Source organism: Sinocyclocheilus grahami, unplaced genomic scaffold, assembly GCF_001515645.1.
Source record: "Sinocyclocheilus grahami isolate Dianchi unplaced genomic scaffold, SAMN03320097.WGS_v1.1 scaffold203.1, whole genome shotgun sequence".
Taxonomy (NCBI): Eukaryota; Metazoa; Chordata; class Actinopteri; order Cypriniformes; family Cyprinidae; genus Sinocyclocheilus; species Sinocyclocheilus grahami.
Genome location: NW_015505382.1, coordinates 486,868 through 508,610, shown reverse-complemented (window position 1 = coordinate 508,610; position 21,743 = coordinate 486,868). Strand labels below are relative to the sequence as shown.

Sequence of the window (21,743 nt, the reverse complement as noted above, 5' to 3'; positions counted from 1 at the left end):
GTCAGCAGTATTAAAGGGATAGTTCACCCAAAAATTACAATTTGATGTTTATCTGCTTACCCCCAGGGCATCCAAGATGTAAGGGACTTTGTTTCTTCAGTAGAACACAAACGAAACAGACAGACAAAATCAACGCTTGCGCGTAAAATCAGAGCGCCGGACCGCGCCGAGGCGGGTCAGCGTCACAGGTTAATTGAATTTGAAAAAAAGCTGAGAGCACTGCTTTGTCTATGGCAAGCCTCGTTGACATTTATCACTTAAAACAAATGTCTGTGTTACTAAATCTTTTACGTTGGTTATTTTTTATTTGTAAATTAAGAAATTAAAATTTTTGTTTCTCAGCAGAAGTTAGTTATTATGTATTGGTCTTGAATTGGAATAAATTAGGAGGGGGGTGGGGGGAATAATCTTTAGTTATAGCCTCACTGACATCAGGAAACATTCCCTCATTAACTGCCTAGCTGATGGTAGAAGTAAATCACTGCTGGTTTATCTGTGCCAATATGGATCATCAAAGGTCATTTTGTCTCCTGCTGCTGCTTGCCATAATTGTCAACAGTATTAAAGGGATAGTTCACCCAAAAATTAAAATTTGATGTTTATCTGCTTACCCCCAGGGCATCCAAGATGTAAGGGACTTTGTTTCTTCAGTAGAACACAAACGAAGATTTTTAACTCAAACCATTGCAGTCTGTCAGTCTTATAATGGCGGTAGTGCTGTCACCATAACCGCAATATCGCAATACCGCGCTATTGACGAGCAAACCGCAGAGGAATGCAAGAACCGCAGCAACCGCGATTTTTGCGTGTTTTATTTTTTCGTAAGGTTGTGCCCTTCTCGTTTTAATCTTCATGCATGTGGACTGAATATTAAACAAGTTAGTAATGATAACATAATGTGTACCATGCTGATTTGTACAGAGGCTCCGTAGATTTGCACTTAACAAGCCTAAACAGACAGTGAATGAGAGAGAGATCGACTGAGCGCGTGCGATTACTTGCGTCTGTCCTCCAGGCCGAGTCATATATATTTGTGAAAATAGGTTGTCATGTCCAAGGAAAGTGAAATCTCTGTCTGAGCTGGTCAGCTGAGCCTTCTAAAGTGGCGTTCAAAGTTAAAATGATTTCAACAGCGTGTTTCATTAATCTCTTTGAATGAATGAATCAGCGTTTTTGAACAGTGTAGTTGAATGACAGTCCATTTCCACCACCTTGTGGCGCAACACTGTAACTGCACTGACTGACAGCCCGTCTAGAACGCACGGGTGGAAATATCAATAGAAAGTCTCTTGTCCAGTCAGATTAGAAAATCAGATTACAACTAGGCTAACTGTTATACATATAGGCTAACGATAGCCTAACGATCTTATTGTCAGGTTTATGTTCTGTTAAGTGGACCGTTATTTTGTCATTCTCTTCCGTTTACTTCAATTCCCGTTTCAACGCTATTTGGTTTCAGTTTTATTGTCTTCTGAATATGACCTCGTTAGTTATATCGTAACACATACACACACAAATTTATATATATATATGTGTGTGTGTGTGTGTGTGTGCATGGCGATAATACAGCATACTGCACTATTGAGCCACTCAAAATTACCGCAAGGGAAATTCCCTCACTGCGACAGCCCTAGATACAGACCTTATTACGTGTTTGAGAGTTTTGCTTTCAGCGGTGGCTGCATTTTTTCCAAACATACCAATGTATTACCATTCATTGAGGTTAATATTTATCAGTGGCATAATAAAAAAGTTAGCATAGAAGTATTAGAAGAGATTTTTATTGTCTTCTGAATATGACCTCGTTAGTTATATCGTAACACATACACACACAAATTTATATATATATATGTGTGTGTGTGTGCATGGCGATAATACCGCATACTGCACTATTGAGCCACTCAAAATTACCGCAAGGGAAATTCCCTCACCACGACAGCCCTAAATCACGGCTTTGAGAGTAAAAAAAAAAACATACACAAACAAAACCAAATGAAACCCTGCGGCTCGTGACGATACATTGATGTGTAAAGACACAAAACGATCGGTCTGTGCAAGAAACTGAGCAGTATTTATATAGTTTTTTACCTCTGATGCACTGCAATGTCTGAACTGTCCTGAGCGCATCCTCGACACAGCCGGCGCGTGACACGTCTTCTTCTTGCTTTACAGCGGATTGCAGATTTATAAGTGCATTACCGCCACCTTTCTCTCAAATGGACCATCGACACTCCTAATTGAGATTGTAGATAGCATAACAAAAAATGTTTCTAAAGACAATCACCTATTGCACCTTTAAACTACTAAAGAATAAATGTTCAAACGGCTTGCCATAGCAGCATTCTCGGTCTCCTTGCGTAAATACGCTGCGCGTCATGAGCGGTAACGTAAACACCGGCGAGTAAATATACCAGCTCGCGAATGAAGAGCTTGTACAAGAAAACTCAACACTGACGTGCTGCACGTGGACATACCACTTATTACCTCAAAATCGATGGATACCCGATTTAATTTCACATAAATGATCATCCCCTCTCAACGGCTTCTGTTTGTGTGAGTGACTCTGTCGTGATTGCCCATTGTCATTACTATCTGAACATGAATACACTCTGTATCAACAGTCTGTGAGTACCGCGGCTGTCTCTTAGCAACCTAATCTTTCCTTCTGTTGCTAAGTAACCACGTGGTTGTTACCTGTTCGCTTTACGTCACTCATAGAGTCGCTGTATGTATCCAGGTGCGACAGGACTTCAGCTCAGTACTGTTAGAAGAGAGCAGGGTTATGGCTAATTATTCATCCCATTTGTTCAGGTAATGACTTCCATGTCACGGTGACCGTGAGGTGACATGTTCGGTTCACTGGAATTTTTATTGGAATGCAGTTTAAATGTAACATTTCATTTTATTTCGGCTAATTAATAGACTATATTTATAAATATGATAGTGTTAATTTGTAAATGAAAACACAACAAGCTCATTTATCATCACACAAGGGCATAAATAAAATCATAAAGTCAAAACTTTATTGGCATGATTGTCAGACGTTTACAGAATTTGCTAAATATGTGGTAGCAATTAATAGCATAGGCTAATTATACAGAACGTTAATTAGGTAAAGCGATACACGAATTGAAAGGGGAAATAAGCACATATAACAGTAAATATAAAAACGTTAACATAATAATAATAATTAAAAAATAAATGTTAAATGTTAATAAAAAAAAAAGTTTTATCCATATAGTCCGGGGTTACTATGGTCACACAGGTTTGTTTACGCATTAAACTCATGAACCGAACATGTCACCTCACGGTCACCGTACATTTCCCCTTTTAGAACAAATATTTCCAAATACCACAAAACAAATAACATTTAGCTGTTAAAAACATTTCAATGACAATGCCAACATGGCGAATTTAGTAGGTTATATCTAGTCTTTACACTACATAATAACATTTTTTAATGGCGCCGAAGTAAGTTCATTGTCAAATGTAGCATCTAATCTAACAATGAAATGTCGGAACTCCTAAAAAAAAGTTAAGTAATAGTTTAAACAGTTTTTGGCTGTTCATGGCTGTTCATTGGCTGTTCAACACTTTTCATGGTAACTTTTTGGCTTAAATCAGTGTTTTCATTTTGAAAGATCATGCTTCAATCAAGTAGCTCAAAATAAGTGTGACACTTCTCGTCATTCTGTGCAAGGGACTGGATATGGGGAGAGAAAATGTTGAAATAAAGTGTTATTTCATGCATTTTTATCAAGAGAAAATAGGGAGACTTGTGAATGTCCAACGTTCTGTTATGTTGGTATTTTAAAACACTTTCTTTTATGTTGGTTTTTTGGGACAAGTTACCATTTTGGCGAAGTGTGGAGCATGTGCTTGGGCTGACGAGGACAAGCTAAAACATTTCAAGGTGATTAAATAAAAAAAACAACTCTAATGGGAGGGCTAGGGATGTAAACCTTGGTATCTTTAGATTGCTAACATCCAACGTGGTATGTGTGAAGTTATATATACATGTAACTTGTTAGTATGTTATTATAACGCTTTTGCTGAAGTTGCATGGACAGTGGTTCTACATGATGGGAACATTATCTTTATGAAATATTTCATATAGGATGAACTAAAGCAAACTGAGTAAACTCCATTGAAATTAGACATGTCTAAATAACTTCATTCAATCACATGCAACCACTGTCCATGATTGACAGTTATGTTTTTTCGCTTTGGTTTGCTCCTTTATGAACTGGGTCCAAGACAATATTCAAAAGCATCGCTTGTTTTTACTTAACAACAAGCCAATTCATATATATTATAGAAGTTTCCATTACATATATTTATATTATAAATAATATTTATTTTGGGTTTTATTATTTTAGGTCTAGTCAGTTTTAAAATTCCAGGCTTTTCATGACCGTATGGAGCCATTTCTCTAATAAAAATGACAGTTGTTGAGGGAAAATAACAAATGAAAATAAGAATGATTATAGTTTTATTTAGAATTTGTGTGTGTGTGTTAAAAGAGTAGTTCACTTCTGTCATCATTTACTCACCCTCCACTTGTTCCAAAGCTGTATGAGTTTCTTTCTTCTGTTGAACACAAACGAAGATATTTTGAAAAATGTTGGTATCCGAACAGTTGATGACCACAATTGACTTCCATAGTATTTTTTTTTTCCGACTATGGAAGTCAATGGTGCTCATCAACTGTTCGGATACCAACATTTTTCAAAATATCTTCGTTTGTGTTCAACAGAAGAAAGAAACTCATACAGCTTTGGAACAAGTGGAGGGTGAGTAGATGATGAAAGAATTTTCAATCTGGAAGTGAACTACTCTTTTAAGCTTTCTTTTTTTTGTCTTATTTGTAATCATTTTAAGCCATTTTGCGGCATCCTTGAAAGTTTGCTGAGGCCCTTCATTGGGCACCAGCCCCCTGATTGAGAACCACTTAGCACAATGTAATGAAACTGAAAGTCTTGAGACATGGTTGCACACTTCACCTTTCTGAGTGGCTAAAAAAACAAACAGCCAGAGACTTGATGTTCAACGTCCAAAGACGCCAGTATGACGCACGAGTACATAGACAAACCATTACAAATTGTTCGAACGCATCTCAAGAATGAACCATGACTGCCCCCTAAATCTCTGTGCATGTGCTGTAAGAGCTGTTCAGTATTCAGTTTGGGCTCTGATGCAGACCTGGGTGATTACGACATGCCTGCGTCACCTCCAGCACAGAGCTGATCTCACTAAACATGAAATTGTTTACTCACAGATGCATTCAGCTTTTAGTGAGATAGATGTTATATATCGATAATATTATAATACTATTGTAATTCCTGTATAATTATATATCATATTGTAATTATTATAAATAATATTATCTACATAATTTGAGTAAAAAGGTGATCTGAGAAATACAGCTGAATTACATAAGGACAAAGATAATGAGGGTGAATACACACTGCTGACTTTATTTTGAATTACCATCCATAAAATAAATCTGAAACAATCTGATCAGTCGTTTTGTTCAATTTCTTGACGTCAGACGTCACATTTCAGTATTGAGATGCACTGTGATCACATTGGCAACATGGTAATCATTCAAACTCATATTTGCACATATAAGGGTTACGGTCTTAATATTTCACCTTCTTACACAAGTGTTCTACTGGCAGATATTTACTGGACGCTGCGTACATGCAGGTTCACAGGCACATTAGCAACTATGGCAACAAAAAAAGTTCACATTTAGTCACCAGCACCACCATGAAGACTAGTACAGTTTTAGGGAATAAAACAAACTCTACTCTAAACAGTCCAAAAGTGATCCATCCTTGTATCGCTGAGTCTATGTTGATGCAATTTTTTATTGCATCTCTATTTGTTAGTGTATTAGTTTGAACCAAAGCTAAGCAAGGTTGTATACTAATGTTGAACAGATATTTCTAAAACTCCAAGGAGACCAAAAACTACCTCACAAAACCTACTCACTTTCACAAGCACAATATATCACATATGGATGGATTCAGTCTGGGAATGAATATCAGATGGCCCACTTATATAAGATCGATAGAAAACATGTTTCAGTCTTTTCAATCACATTAAGTTGATTCATAGCAGTTCAAACAATATAAGACATTGATGGAGTGTCGGCATGTTCATACAGTGGTTAAGATGAACAAGGTGTACAAAACATTAAAAGGAATGTGGCATTTTTCTGTTGGTCAAAGCATGCAAGGCTAATATCAGATAGCTAGCACATTGTACAATTGCATAAAGCAACACTGCAGCATATCAGAGAATGAAACAAAAGCAATAATGCCAAAATGCATGATGTCAATCAAAAACGGTAACTACCATTAAAACAGGATAACTTTTAAAAGTACATCCACATCACATTTCTGTATGCCAGACATCTGCTTCGTTACATTCCCTTGATGCTATTTATAGATTAAACTGGTACGCTTTCTTCCTTCTTTGCATATGACCAATCCAGGGCATGTGAAGGTGAAGTACTGACAAAGCATTAAAAAATATATAATCACAATGGAGCTGTGTTCCAAAATTCCCTTCAACACTTTATCAACAACATCAAGACATTTGGCTAGAACAGAACATGATTTTTACATAGTGGGCACATGGAGTAAACTGGTACCTATAGATGGATTTAAAACAATGGCAGAAAACATGGAGAGCTGGATACTGCGGACAAATACGTAGAGGGAGAAAAGGATGATAGAGATGTTTAATTCTTCAGAATGGCATCGTACATCTGGTATACATACTGAGACACTTCTGGAGCCCTGCATTTCAGAGAGAGCTGAAAGAGAAAAAAAAATAGCAATGAGTAACTTAAAATTAAATGCGGAGCGCTCTAATAAAAATGTGCAACAAAGGTACAGTCATACAAATAAGAAATAGTTTCATTTTATGAAAAAGAAAAAAAAAGTCCTTATAATCAAACATTGACAATTATTAATGTTACAAATAAAATCAAAAATTAATGAGACAAAGGCATTTTTGCGATCAGAACAGACCTGAGTAGCTTTTTGGGTCATGACCCACCACTCTTGTGGGCTACATATATGCAATAATATGTACTATGAATGACTGCTGTAAGAGGTTTTTCTTGTACTGGAGTTATAGCTGTTTTTCACCTTTTCAAGAAGCCTTGAGTGAAGACAGACAAGTAAAGTGACGTGTGGCCAAGTATGGTGTCCCATACTCAGAATTTGCGCTCTGCATTTAACCCATCCAAGTGCACACACACCGTGAACAGTGCAGAGCAGTGGGCAGCCAATGCTGCGGCGCCCAGGGAGCAGTTGGGGGTTTGGTGCCTTGCTCAAGGGTCCCACCTCAGTCGTGGTATTGAAGGTGGAGAGATTGCGGGTTATTCACTCCCCCCACCAACAACTCCTGCCGGACCTGAGACTCGAATCCGTGACCTTCGGGTTACAAGTCCGACTCTCTATTCATTAGGCCATGACTGCCCCAAAATGCATGATGTAAATCAAAAACGGTAACTATAGTGGTTTTTAAGTGGTTCCCATTAAAACAGGATAACTTTTAAAAGTACATCCACATCATATACACTACACAATACAATACACTACATTATGGCCCAATCCCAATTCTATTTTATACCCCTTCCCCTTCCCCTTCCCCTTCCCCTCCGCCTACCCCTTCCCCTTGTCCCTTGAAACAGAGTGTCAAGGGGTAGGGGTGAAAATATTCCCCTAAGAATTGGGACACCACTACTATGCCGTCACACGTCATCATACATCGTCTAGTTTCTACATTACACACACATACTGGTGTGCATTAGAGCTTTTAATTACCGTTCTATATTACTGCGTTGCTTACTGACACACACACACACACACATATATATATATACATACAGTGGGTACGGAAAGTATTCAGACCTTTCAGAATTTTTCACTCTTTGTTATATTGCAGCCATTTGCTAAAATCATTTAAGTTAATTTTTTTTCCTCATTAATGTACACACAGCACCCCATATTGACAGAAAAACACAGAATTGTTGACATTTTTGCAGATTTATTAAAAAAGAAAAACTGAATTATTACATGGTCCTAAATATTCAGACCCCTAAATTTAAAATGCTGTACAATATGCAGTTAGTCAAACAAAAATTACTGTCTTGCATAGTGAACACTGGGTTGTGCAAGAGAACATGCAAAACAGCTTTTGAATAAATGGAACAATTTGTATATACAGTAAATGAATATATATGATAATACATGTGAGTTATTTTATACCTTATAGGTATGTATATATATATATATATATACAGTGCCCTCCATAAGTATTGGAACAGTAAAGAGAATATTGCTTTGTTTGCTGTGGAGTCAAGACACTTGAAAATATGATTCAAAGATGAATACGAGACAAAACTACAGAATGTCACATTTTATTATTAGCTGTTTCTACACAAATGTTTTACCAAATAAAAAGGACAGCACTTTTATAGTTCATCCCACTATTTGATGTGAGCATAAGTATTGGGACAGATGAACTTAAGGCAGATGTAAGATTAAAAGCTATTATTTTGTTGCAGATCCCTCGCGTGCAATCAGAACAGTGAGTCTACGGCCCATAGACATCACCAGACTCTTGGTTTCATCCTTTGAAATGCTTTTCCCAGCCTTTAATGCAGCCAATTCCAACTGTTGCTTGTTTTGGGGAGTTTCTGCCTTTAGTCTTCTCTTCAGCTGGTGAAATTCATGTTCAATCGGATTTAAATCTGGAGACTGATTTGGGCCATCTAAGACTTTTTTTGCCCTGATAAACTCCTTGACTGAACTGGCAGGGTGTTTTGGGTCATTGCCCTGATGCAATATGAAGCGTTTTCTGATGAGTCTGGTGGCATTTTCTTGAATATTGGTAGCCAAGATGGATTTGTACCCTTCCAAATTCATTCTGCTACTGTCATCATACATTAAGTCATCATTAAAATTGAGAGGGCCTGTTCCAGAGACAGCCATGCATGCCCATGCCATGACACCACCTCCACCATGGACGAGGCTGTATGCCTTAGGATCATTTGCAGTTTCCTATTTTCTCCACACTTTTGCTTTCCCATCACTTAGATAAAAATTAATCTTTGTTTCATCTGTCCATAAAACTCTGTTCCAAATCTCTACTGGATTTTGCAAACTCTAATCTTGCCTTTCTATTTTTGGTGCTGGTCATTTTGCTGTGTAGCCTCTGTAATTCTGTGTCGAAGTCTCCTGCGGACAGTCGATTGCCAAAGCGTCACCCCAGCTTTCTGGAAGTTGTTGGTGATTTTACAGACACATATTTTAGGGGTCATTTTCACAGCTTTTATGATTTGTCTGTCATCAACTGCTGTTGTTTTTCTCAGGCGATCAGGTCGTTGTTGTTGGCTGCTGATGTCTCTGGTGGTCTCCATGCCCTTTGTTTTTGCTATAGCTCTAACTGACTTCCTCTTTTCTTTTAGCATCCAAATTGCTTGCTTTTCTCTCTCAGAGTCAGCTCCCTCGTCTTCATTTTGGTTTGTGTGTGTTGTCATCAAATGCAAGACTCAGAATACAGAAGCAATGGATAAACTGATACGACACATTCCCTGCTTTTAATATCTGAAGAATTAATGCAACAGGACACAGCTGATCACTTAGAGAGAACTGTGAGGCAACTGTTCCAATACTTATGCTCACATCAGATAGTGGGATGAACTCTAAAGTCGGGCGTACACGGTGCGATTCTGAAGGTCGGAACCAATAAATCGTACGAAAGCAGTCACACACGACACGAATTTACTACGATTTTACAAACTCTGACGTAAGCATTACATTTCGCACCATTCATAAAACTATGGAGTCTGAGGACGAAATAGTTTTCTTTGTGGCAGCTATGGCTTGTGATGTCCAAAAAAAGAAAAGAAAACAAAGGACATGGCAAAGAGAACGGTTGAAATGCAGAGAAAAGCATGGACTTTCTGTTCTTCATAAACAACTCGAGGTGAGTAGGCTATTTCTGAATTTCTGTTTAACTCGTTTTGCTGGAAATACAACAGGCATATTCATTCATAAAGCTGAATGGCAAATTTGGCACAATTCGGAATAACAAATAAAAAATAGAACTGTATAATTAAACTCAAATTACTAAATAGACTATTTATATAGACTACTGTCTTGTCTGTGACTGCGTCGAATTTCAAGTCTCCGTGTGAGTGAGCACCGCAGAAAGGCAAGAATCTCCACAGCGCCCACCGTTATATAAATTATAATAATGTTAACAGACAACAAAAAATTTTTGGTGTATAAACACACACACACACACATATATATTAGAGATGCACCGATTGCAATTTTCTTGGCCGATTCCGATTTCTTGTGATTTGCCGATACCGATTTTTGCTGATTCCGATTTTCTTTCCAAGAACTATAATTGACAGCATATACAAACAAAAATCTACTTTTCTTCAATGCAAAGTTTTATTTTCATAAAAAAAAAACACAAGTAAAAAGTAAGTAATAAAAGAGGGGGTCTACACATACAGTGGTGTGAAAAGTTTTTGCCCCCTTCTTGTTTTTTTAATTGTTTGCATATTTGTCACACTTAAAAGATTCAGATCATCAAACAAATTTTAATATTACACAAAGATAACCCGAGTAAATACAAACTGCAGTTTTGAAATTATGATTTCATTTATTAAGGGAAAAAAGCTGTCCAAACCTGCCTGGCACTACGTGAAAAAATAATTGCCCCCTAAATCTAATAACTGGTTGTGCCACCCTTTGCAGCAACAACTGCAATCAAGCGTTTGCGATAAATGGCAATGAGTCTTTCACAGGCATTTTGGCCCACTCTTCTTTGCAGAATTGTTTTCATTCAGCCACATTGGAGGGTTTTTGAGCATGAATGGACTGTTTAAGGTTATGCCACAGCATCTCAATCGGATTTAAGTCTGGACTTCGACTTGGCCACCCCAAAACCTTAATTTGTTTTTCTTGAGCCATTCAAAGGTGGACTTGCTGGTGTGTTTTGGATTTGTTTCTCATCTGTTCTTGAATTTCTTTAGATCACGGCATGATGTGTTGCTCTTTAAGCATACTTCACTTTGTCAGACAGGTTCTATTTAAATGATTTCTTGGTTCAACAGGTCTGGCAGTAATCAGGCCTGTGTGTGGCTAGTGAAATTTAACTCAGCTTTCTAAAATGATGTGGTTAATCACAGTTCTTTCATGATTTAAGAGGAGGGGCAATTAATTTTTCACATAGGGCCAGGTAGGTTTGGACAGCTTTTTTCCCTTAATAAATGAAATTATCATTTAAAAACTGCATTTTGTATTTAATTGCATTATCTTTGCGTAATATTAAAATTGGTTTGATTATCTGAATCTTTTACGTGTGACAAATATGCAAAAAATAAACAAAACAGGAAGGGGGCAAAAACCTTTTCATGGCACTGTACATATATATACATATATATGTATATTAAAGGGGTCATGAACTGAGAAATTTTTACAGTCTGCTCCGTTCAAGAGACACGATAGCATGGAGCGGATCATATGTGCGAGTCGGCGCACACCACAATACGTATCAGACCCATTTGAATTCTACAGAATGCTATATTTTATAGCAATATGGATGAGATTGTGGCTGTCATACCCTTTCAAAGACTGCTCATAATACAGTTTAACAGCTCTAGCCCAAGCTGTGATATAAACGACTGCTATTGGCTATTTAAAAACAGGGACGGGGCAGCTTGATATGTCCCGTCATGTCTTCCTGTTTCAGTTCAAATGATGTAAACACATACAATAACGCTGCCTGTTTCAAAGCACTTCAGTGGACCTTTTAAAAATGACACTGTGAACACTGCAATTGCAACTAAATTCACCCAGAGAAGCAAATTTAAGGGCACAAAAAATAAACCAGAAAATTTATATTTCTACCTTTTTTCTTTCTTTTTTTTGGTCAATGAACGCTTCCCTTTAAATGTCAATATATTCAGACTGACAGAAGATAAATAAGTGACTTTAATCCAATTGATTGCACTGAGTAATTCTCAGACCACCAAGAACATAATCCCACGTACAGCAGGGCTTGTATTGGTTACCTCTACTTGAGGAATGTGTTTCCAGAGGCCTCGGCTCTTGGCAGACAACAGCACTCCATCACCGGCTGTTAGGTTAAACCGCGCTGGCTCGATGGAGTCCAGTTATCATCTGTTCAGATCGGAGCCAGCTGCTGCCAGAATACTGAGAGCCGAAGTCTCATTAAAAATCAATTGTCTGGGATCAGGTAGGGTTTCTGATCGCACTGAGCCGACCTGGCCTCAGGGGGCCACAGGCAATCAAGCTCAGCAAAGGTGGCTGAACAGATGCCTTCTGAATAATCAAGAAGGGTCTATTGCTAATCAACAGATTAATCTATTTAGCTCTTTAATCTTAATTTGGCCACCAACTTCCCACCAGAAATGTATAGAGTCCATTGGCTGCTGAAACTGAAAGCAGATTCCTAGCTGGTCAGTCAGTTGAGACTGATTTTTGTATGTTTTTTGTCCTAAGGACTACAATGCTTATTTCTCACTGGAAATGGAATCATCAGTTGAAAGAAATTACATTCATGAATTATTTCAACTCTTCCATCAGATGCCACTCTTATTATTTCCACCAACTGCCAACCATACACACAGGATTGTGGGAAATCAGAGGCAGTGAGCAATACATCTATGCTGCCTTCACAAAAACAATACTATAGAAACATTAAATCTGGATGTGGCCTGACGCCTGTGTTCCTACACTAATTATAAAGCAGAACACTGCTACTGAGTCTATAGCATGAAACCGAGCTGACTACGAGTTGGTTCTTTTTAGTGAATCAACGTAATCGCTGTTTATCCGATTCCCAAACAAAATACTTTTGTGAGCCGCTTCTTTTTAGTGAATCTAAAACAATCAGTGCAACTACTGTAGTCTGATTCTCAAAGGAATGACTCTTGTGAGACTGTGAATCAAAATAAAGAGTGATTTAGAATGACTAATGATTGAATCAAATCCATACAGCTTTTGTACTTGCATATATATACATGGATCAAAGATGAAAAGGGGCTTTCAAGCATCATAATAATAAAAGTTTTATATGGCTTTAAATTTTCTTTTTCCATGCTACAAAAATAATGACTACCATACATTTTTACACTGACTTGCAGAAAAAAATTGTTAAAATGTAATTCAGTGTAACAATAATTTATGTAACAAAAGATCTTGTCAGGCATATTTACAACAAGAACCATTAGATGACATTAAAAGTCTCTATTTAAGGATCACAGTGCAGCCCCAAAAACTAATTCATTGTCATTTTAAATCTTTGCCACTATCCTTTAAAACAAGCAAGAGCAAGCAAGAAGTTTTGAATAATTTAAAATATAAAATTTTGTATGATTCTTATATACATTTTTAAAAGTAAATATCAGAATAAAATGTTGTTCCATTTTTACATACAAATATGTTATGCTGAATGAGAATGGAACATTTCACCCGTATTTTTAACATTTTATTTTCACAATATATATATTTTCTATGTATATAAAATCAATTTTGTAAATTTAATTTGATGCAGACACCAAAATGGGACGTCTCGTCTTTGACCCATACACAGTAAGCATTTTGTAAGTAGCATTTAGTATATTAATATTAATTAATATTAATAATATTATTATTATAATAATATTAGCCTAATTAATGGCACATTATCACATTATTTATGTTTTATATTTTGTTTAATATATAAATTACTGCATTTATATTACTTTTATATATATATATATATATATATATATATATATATATATATATATATATATATATATATATATATATATATAATAAACAAAATATTTATCCCTTCAAAGTACTAGAAGAATTAACGGAATCAAATCCAGAACCTTTCAATTCTTTACGATTTCCATCCCTTCACTACCTGCACAGGCAGCATTTTTCAGGTTTCAGACGCTGACCATCTGCTGTGTCCACACTCTCTCTTACACAAACACACATTTACACATCACTGCATGCTTAGCAGCGAGTTGTGAAGATCTGAAGAGGGATTTTCTGTCTAGCTTGTCATAAAGCCAGTTTTATCCAAGTGCTTTGTGTTGTATGAACAAGCATTAAAAACAGTTGAATATGATGCTGTAATTTGTCTCACCCTCACTCATATGATTATAACAAACCACTGTCAATTGTGCAGCTGGAGCTTATCAATCTCCAGTGTCACGCTGTTGCTGGTGCTCAACCTGTGTTCTGTGCCTCACTGAGCAAAAGAGATTTCAATTCACCAGGCAGAGCGTCGAGCAGAGCGCTGCTGTTTGGCTCCACATGAATTATAAAACATGCAAGTACAGACCTCGAACGGATGATGAGCACTCATTTCCATACTCAGCATCTCAATTTCAAAAATGCAACCAGATTTGATACCAGAAGAGAGGTTTGTGAAGCACTGTTTATATCGAGAGTCGCTGCTGCTCATAGGCTGATATGAATTATATAATAATACATGTTTATATGTACCCACACTTAAAGGGACCTTAAAGAGATTCACTTAAAAATAAAAATTGTTTCAACAATGTAAAACCTGTCTGAGTTTTTTCTTTTTTGTGTGAAACACAAAAGGATATATTTAGCAGAATGTCCATGCTGCTTTTTTCCCACACAATGAAAGTGGATGGGGAGCAGGGACAGCAGTCATTGTCATTCATAAGAAAAGTGCAGCTTGGACATTCTATTAAATATATATTTTTCTGTTTAATGCAAAAAAGTCTAAAACTACAACAAGGTAAATACATTTTTTTTTTTTTTATTGAAAAAACCTAAAATTTTCATATATATATATGAGATGTTATCACATGAGAAATGTATATAAAAACTAAAGTTTTACATATATTTTATGATAATACCTGAAAACCTACATTATTATTATTATTATTATTAATCTTTGTTAGTTCATGTTAGATAATGCATTAACTAATGTTGACATATAAAACCCTACTGTTAGCTTATTATTAATATCATTATCATATTTAAGCAGTTGTAGCACTCTGAAACTCAATCTTTTACAGCATCACAGAAAAATGACATTACATTATACCCACACTCTAAAAAATGTTATCCTGGGTTCAGCTTGTTGGGTCATTTTATTGGGTTATTTTTTAATATTTTTTACCCAGGTGCTGGGTAGTTTTTCCGTAATTAAGTTGCTGGGTAATTATTAATGCTGGGTTATTTTTTTTCTACCTAACCGCTAAGCTGATCCTGTCTCTGACGAAACAACCCAGCTGCTGCGTTACAGTCAGATCGTGGCCTTTTTGTGTCCTCTACAGGAGAGAGCAGATCTCAGCGCCGCCGATTTGGTGCACTTCTTGAGCGAAATAAAGGTTTGTATACATTTTGTTTAATTTATAAAGTCTTTACTGTGCTGTAAATTATATTATTTTACGTAACGCAACACAAGGACGAGTCAGTCAGCAGCGGTCACTTCTCATGATGGAAACACCTTTTGCCTTGCATAACAAATGGATTTTATTCGTTATAATACTGAGTTTAATTTAATTTGATGTTATTTTCTCTAATCTCAGTACTGTTTGTTTATGGGCAGGTTATGGAGTCTTCACTTTCAGCTACGAGTGAAATGCGAGGCCGCGGTCTAAAGTTCGCAGTTCTCCCGCGAACAGCAGCCCTTCACCAGCTCAGATTTCGACGACACACCGGCACGAGAATTAGCACTATTTCGTTATGTAATAGTGTGTAAGTGAAATTGATTAGAGTGATTACATTGATTAAAAGTGATTACAGAGAATGGTTGAATACACTTAAATTAAAATGCTACTTGTAAATGTTACATTTATTATTTCTAAAATGCTTGTTAAATGAGTTTAAAATGTAATATTGTAAACTATGCTGTATTCACCCAAATAAATTTAATTTGTCTTGTATTTTGTCCATGTGTTCTTGTTTAATAATAAATGTTCATTTTTTTGATTATTGCTGTTGCCTCTAGTAATTCTGAGAGTGATTTTTTAATTTCCAGCCCAGTTTAAGGCAGCACTATAATAATTTTTAAACAATAGCTGACTTGAATAAAACGACCCAGCATGTTGGGTAAAAACATTAACCCAACCAGCTGGGTCAAAATAACCCAGCATGTGTTCTGTCCAATATTTACACAGCCCTGGGTTGCCAAATAACCCAAGTTGGGTTGTTTTTAACCCAGCATTTTTTTTTTTGAGTGTGGGAAACCACAGAATAATACAAAAGATAATAAATCATTTCTAATGCATTGTTCTTATTGGCTGCACACAACTAGTGTTGTCTGAATCTCAGATGAATGGATTCACTCAAAGGTCTTTGAATCAGTTGAACAAATTACTCGCCGAATTGTCAAAGTGGTTAGTAAATAAACAGCTGATTCACTTATAGACTGTATGTTTTCTCAAAGGCTGCCACACTCTAAAATAAAAAAGTAGACTAAATGTAGTTCATTAAACTTGTTGACTCAACACAAAAGCACAGAGGAGAGTGCCGCCACTTATTGAGATTCTGCTTATGTAATGGTATGTATGCATGTCATGCATGTCGCTGTTTGTGAAGATAATTTAGGAACGTTAAATAGCAGACACAAATGAATAATTATTTGATACGACAGAATCAAAGGGCGCTGGGGCTCCATGAGCTAAAAATGGGGATCAATACTCCACCTGTCGTGTGACAAGCCTTTTCTGAATGCTTCACACTGCTCTTGACCTTACTGTTCATTTAATGCATTAGGCAAGCACAAAGCATGACTTTCACGGTCATAAATTTACCATGTTTTAAAAGCCTGATCTTCAGAGCACTGAATTATATAATAATGTGCTGAAACCTTGGAGTGGATTGGTGTACAAAAAGACAAATAAGCCAGGTTTTATGCTAATATAGTATTCTGTCAAATTTAGGGATGAAGGATGTCCTTGAATATGTTCTGGACTATGCCAAAAGCATTTTGTCTGTCAAGGGACAAGATTTATTTTGATCTTTTGCGTCAAATTGGTATGCGCTCCTCGAGGCGGACTTTGTTTGAATACACAATTGGTCAATCTTTGTGCTGTGAGCGATTACCGTGTAATTGGGATTGCCAGGTTGTATGCGGAGTTCGGCGAGGATCCAGATCCCATTGGTAAGTTTGAGCGACTGATACAGCATGTCCTGGCCTTCTACGTTCCTCTTGGCGATGGTGTAGATGTTGTTGTTCTGCAGTTTGCCTGACACCGTATCTGCCAATACCACAGAGGCATGGTTACCCAACAAGATATTCTCAGAAGTCTCTCACTAGAGTACGGTTATCAGAAGAAAAGCTAAAATTTATCCATAAAACAACAACAACAAGAAATGGTCTAATGAGCACTTGTTATGAGTACTTCCTATGAAACAGGAAGGGACTATACTACATGGCTATAACCTGTTTGTACTATGGATGAATGCACTGAATACACTCAGAATGGATATATTTCTGCCAGTTTCTTCACAATCAGCTTATGGTTGGCAAAGAGCATTAGCACAGTATGCAAAGTATGAGCATTATTAGCACAAGTGAATGCACATAATGAACCAAAATTCACTAATCTCTACTTCCTTGTTGAAGTACATACAAAACTGTCTATTGTAATATACCTGCACATACAATTGTTGATTTATATATTTTTATTCCTTATTTACTTGTTCTATTTTTTATGTGGAAGCTTCTGTCACAAAAACAAATTCCTCGTATGTGTAAACATACCTGGCAATAAAGCTCATTCTGATTCTGATTCTATTTGAGCAGCAACATACAGAATTGTCTCGTCCTCAAAAAAGGCCATTCATCTTTCTCTTGTCATTTGGGTGGAAAAAAAGGTTTTGCCTATAATCATAAAATTATTCTAATGAATTTTGAATACTTTAAAATAAAAATACATTTTCCCAATCTAAAGTAAAAATGGAGTCACTACACACACACACATTGGCATTATCTAAAATAAAGTTTACTTGTGATTATTAATAGTGGTCGACCGATATATCGCCAAAGCCGATATATCGGCTGATATCTGCCATTTTTCAAATATCGGCATCGGCCGATAATTTTTTCTGTTTGGCCGATGTGTTCGAGGCTGGACTTTTATTTTGATGGCGCGTCTGACTTTTATTTTGACGGCGCCGAGAACGGCTGCGGCAGTGCCTGAACACACAGTGCTCACATTCTCCCTCTTGTTCGCTGTTGTCATTCAGTTCTGTCTATTGAAAAATGACAGAAAAATGAAAAATTTGGGTGACATTCTCATTACATAGGATATTTTATTGTACAAAAATTTGTCTTGACAAGTCATAAGTTATTAGTGATTAATAATAAAATAAATTTAAAAAATAATTAATACAGTTTATTGGTCCATTTCCTTGAAAGAGAAAGTCTGCACATCTTAACTTCTAATTTTTTTTTCTTTTTTGGGGGGCACACCAAAAAACAAACGAAGTAAACTTAAAATTTATAATAATAATAATAATAATAATAATAAGCAAAAACAATAACATGTTTACAAAAACCTCTTTTTACCATTAGAAGGTAATCTACTGCATGTAACCGACTGTCCTAAAACTACTTTACACATAATACTATGAAACTCCTGAGTAGGGGTCGACCGATTATCGGCCTGGCCGATTATCGACGCCGATATTAAGTATTTTTATGATTATCAGTATCGTCATTTTCAAAACCGATTTGTCGATAAAATAATTACATTTTGAAACACGCTATCTGGCTCCGATGCAGCCTGTCGGAACCGGGTGTGCCTCACACGTCCTGAAAAGTGAAGCTGTGGGCTCTTTGATCACCCCCTGGTGGCTGGCTGCAGTACATGTCATTAATCCCGCCCTCTCCATGTAAACGAATGGGACTTAAGTCAAAATTAAAAAATTTATTACGCTTCCAATACAGTTTTCCGAAAGATGGTTTTGGTCATTTAAGGTAGTTGTTATCACGCTGATATGTCAAATTGTTCGTTTTTGTGATAAGTTTGATTTTAGATAGTAATTTGATGCTATAAAAATGGGGCGTGTTGTTATGGTTGATTGAGTCTGCGTTTTGGAGTTTGGGCGGGAGTTTGATTTGTTGGGAGTCACAAGTCCGACCAATCAGCGTGGAAGGTTAAAGGCACTGAAAGTTTTGCACTCACAATGAAAGCATATGCTAACTGGAGCTGCTTCAGCGCATCAGTTGTCTCTCTAAGGCAGCAGCAGACGTTGCTGAAGTTGCAATAAATCACAAAAGGTGTTTTGCACTGAAGTTGCAAAACACCTCAATATTATCTATTTATGGTTTCCGTGATGGGGAAAACGCAGACGGAATCTCGGAATCCAGTCATATAAATGGAATTTACTGTATAATGCAGAATGTCACAGAATTTGTCAAAGTTTGGATGAAGTAATGAAAAGTAGGTCAGTACACTTAAATCGACTTGTACTTTGGACTAGTATCTGTAAATATTAAGCCGCAAAAAGACTATTTAAATATGAATCCTGCATGTTCTGTGTGTCTCGGTATATGTGAATGGCACAGACGTGCGGTTTTGTTTACTACACACATACTGAAGTACGTGACGCTCGCAGTGTTTTCAGCATCTGCCGTCTCACTAAATGAGGACATAAATACATGAACAACATCCCCAGAACTGCTCTGGGAGTTACTTCATGAGCACTTGACCATTTCATTTGAGTAAAACTATCGTCATGTCATATATACATAGGCTACAGAAACTTAAAAGGTCCTCATGGCAACCCGTCAAAATAAAAGATCGGTTTAGCTACTACTACTACTACAATTATTACAACATTTGTTTAAAAGAATAATCACACAATACGCTATTTCTTCCATGTTTTAATTTTAATAGTAAACCCCTTTGTTTGCCAAAAATAGAGTTTAACTCTCATTTGATTAAAAGATGAATGAAATGAAATTCAAATGAAATTAATGTTTTATGACTTCATTTGCACTGCACTGTAAATAAAACTAATGAAAATTACGGTCACGTAGGCTAAGATTAGGATGACAAAAATTTTGACATTTCAATAGGCTTTTGAACCAAGTTTGCCTAAAATAGGCTATTAGTGTTATAGTTTCATTAAAATAGTCGCGGTCTTCTTAACAACTTCTACATTGGAGCTAGGAAGACAATTAAATTGGTTACACTTATTACATACATTGTGCTTTTTTTAAGTTAATCAATTGATGTGCATTAGATGATGAATCAAACAGTCACCTCTTGTAGGTTATGATTTAGGCATCAGAAAAGAACCAATGAAGAATTATGAGAGGTTATGCTATTACACATACATTTCTAACATGTAAATTATTAAAGCCAAATACTTACATTTCCCCAAGCTGTTTAGCTGTAGTACAGTATTCATAGGCTTAATCATGAAGCATACAGTGGCCCCACTTTTAACTCTCTCTTTATATTACCCTTATTGTAGATGGATGCACGGAAGAAGACAAGAGTAAGAAGTACAACCAACACCAGTGAAGGGAGTTTTTGTCAGAACCCTTGTTATTCTTAATTTTGACATTAATTTAAATTTTTACACCAGCCATATATATCGGTTATCGGTAGGGATGCACCGATACCGATACTGGTATCGGTATCGGGCCCGATACTGGCCTCCTGTACTCGTACTCGTTAAAATGCCCCGATACCAAACGTCGATACCACACAGCATGTGATAAGCTCCATATACAAACAAAGAAACACTGACAACAGACAGCAGAAAGGAGTTAAGGATGTCTACTACGAAGTATACGTATGCAATGAATATAAATGTTAAATATTCAGTATTAACGCCTGTATAGCTGATGTGAGCGAGCTAATAAACAAAGCACGCTGAGTGGATTGAGCCAGATGTGCGAGCTTGTCGAGTGAATATTCCTTTCTCACAGACATCATTGGAAAGTTTGTAGTTCGGTCTGATATGTCAAAAACAAGTAAGTAAAACAATGCACAAGTTATTTAACGGTAGGGAGAGAGAGAGAGAGAGAGAGCGAGAGAGAGAGCGTAATTCTGTTGTGTGATCTTTGATGTTCGCTCACTTAGCACACGCATCATTTGAATTACAACAAAATCGTAAAAGTAAAACCATTCATAGGGGCATTCACTATAAACATCATTTATTTTCAACCTTAGGCATACACGACTTTCTAGCGAAAGTGAATCTAGCAGCCTGTGTGAAATGCGCTAGGCTGTACTACTGTCCTCTCATTCTGCATCAGTACAAACACGTGCAGGCGTTGCGTGTGTTTTGCTTGCTTGAGTGTTTGTTGCAGGCTTTGGAATATAAATCGCAGCACGTTTCAGATGAAAAAACGCGACTTCTATTTCTGAAAATATCACAGTTAGGAGATTTATAACGAGTGGTTCCCTGCATTATTACAGCAAAGCGCGTGATTACAGTACTAAGCCGCTGCATAATGCTATTATATTAAAGATGATGTACCATAGAGCAAAAAAATGAACAGTGAAAGTAACAAAAACTTGTAAAATAAGTTTTAATGGGCATAATTAAGTGTGAAAATAACCGAAGGATATACAGTGAAACCAAAAATGATTCAGAGACCAGATTTAATTTTTGATATTTTTTTTTACTAGTGGGTGCAGGACACTATAGTTCATTTATGTAAGTGAGGAT

The 21,743-nt window shown here is 36.6% G+C and overlaps 1 protein-coding gene across 1 annotated transcript in view; it reads right to left on the bottom strand.

Moving 5' to 3' along the window:
- Nucleotides 1-5,435: 5,435 nt before the first annotated feature.
- Nucleotides 5,436-21,743, bottom strand: part of LOC107595473 (AP-2 complex subunit beta-like) — a 45,212-nt gene continuing 28,904 nt past the window's right edge. Inside the window, exons 3-4 of the mRNA XM_016285882.1 lie at nt 17,154-17,308; nt 5,436-6,826 (exon numbers count right to left, since the gene is read on the bottom strand). Of these exons, the coding sequence (XP_016141368.1) occupies nt 6,752-6,826; nt 17,154-17,308 (230 nt within the window). The 3' untranslated portion in view covers nt 5,436-6,751. The remainder of the gene's footprint in view (nt 6,827-17,153; nt 17,309-21,743) is intronic.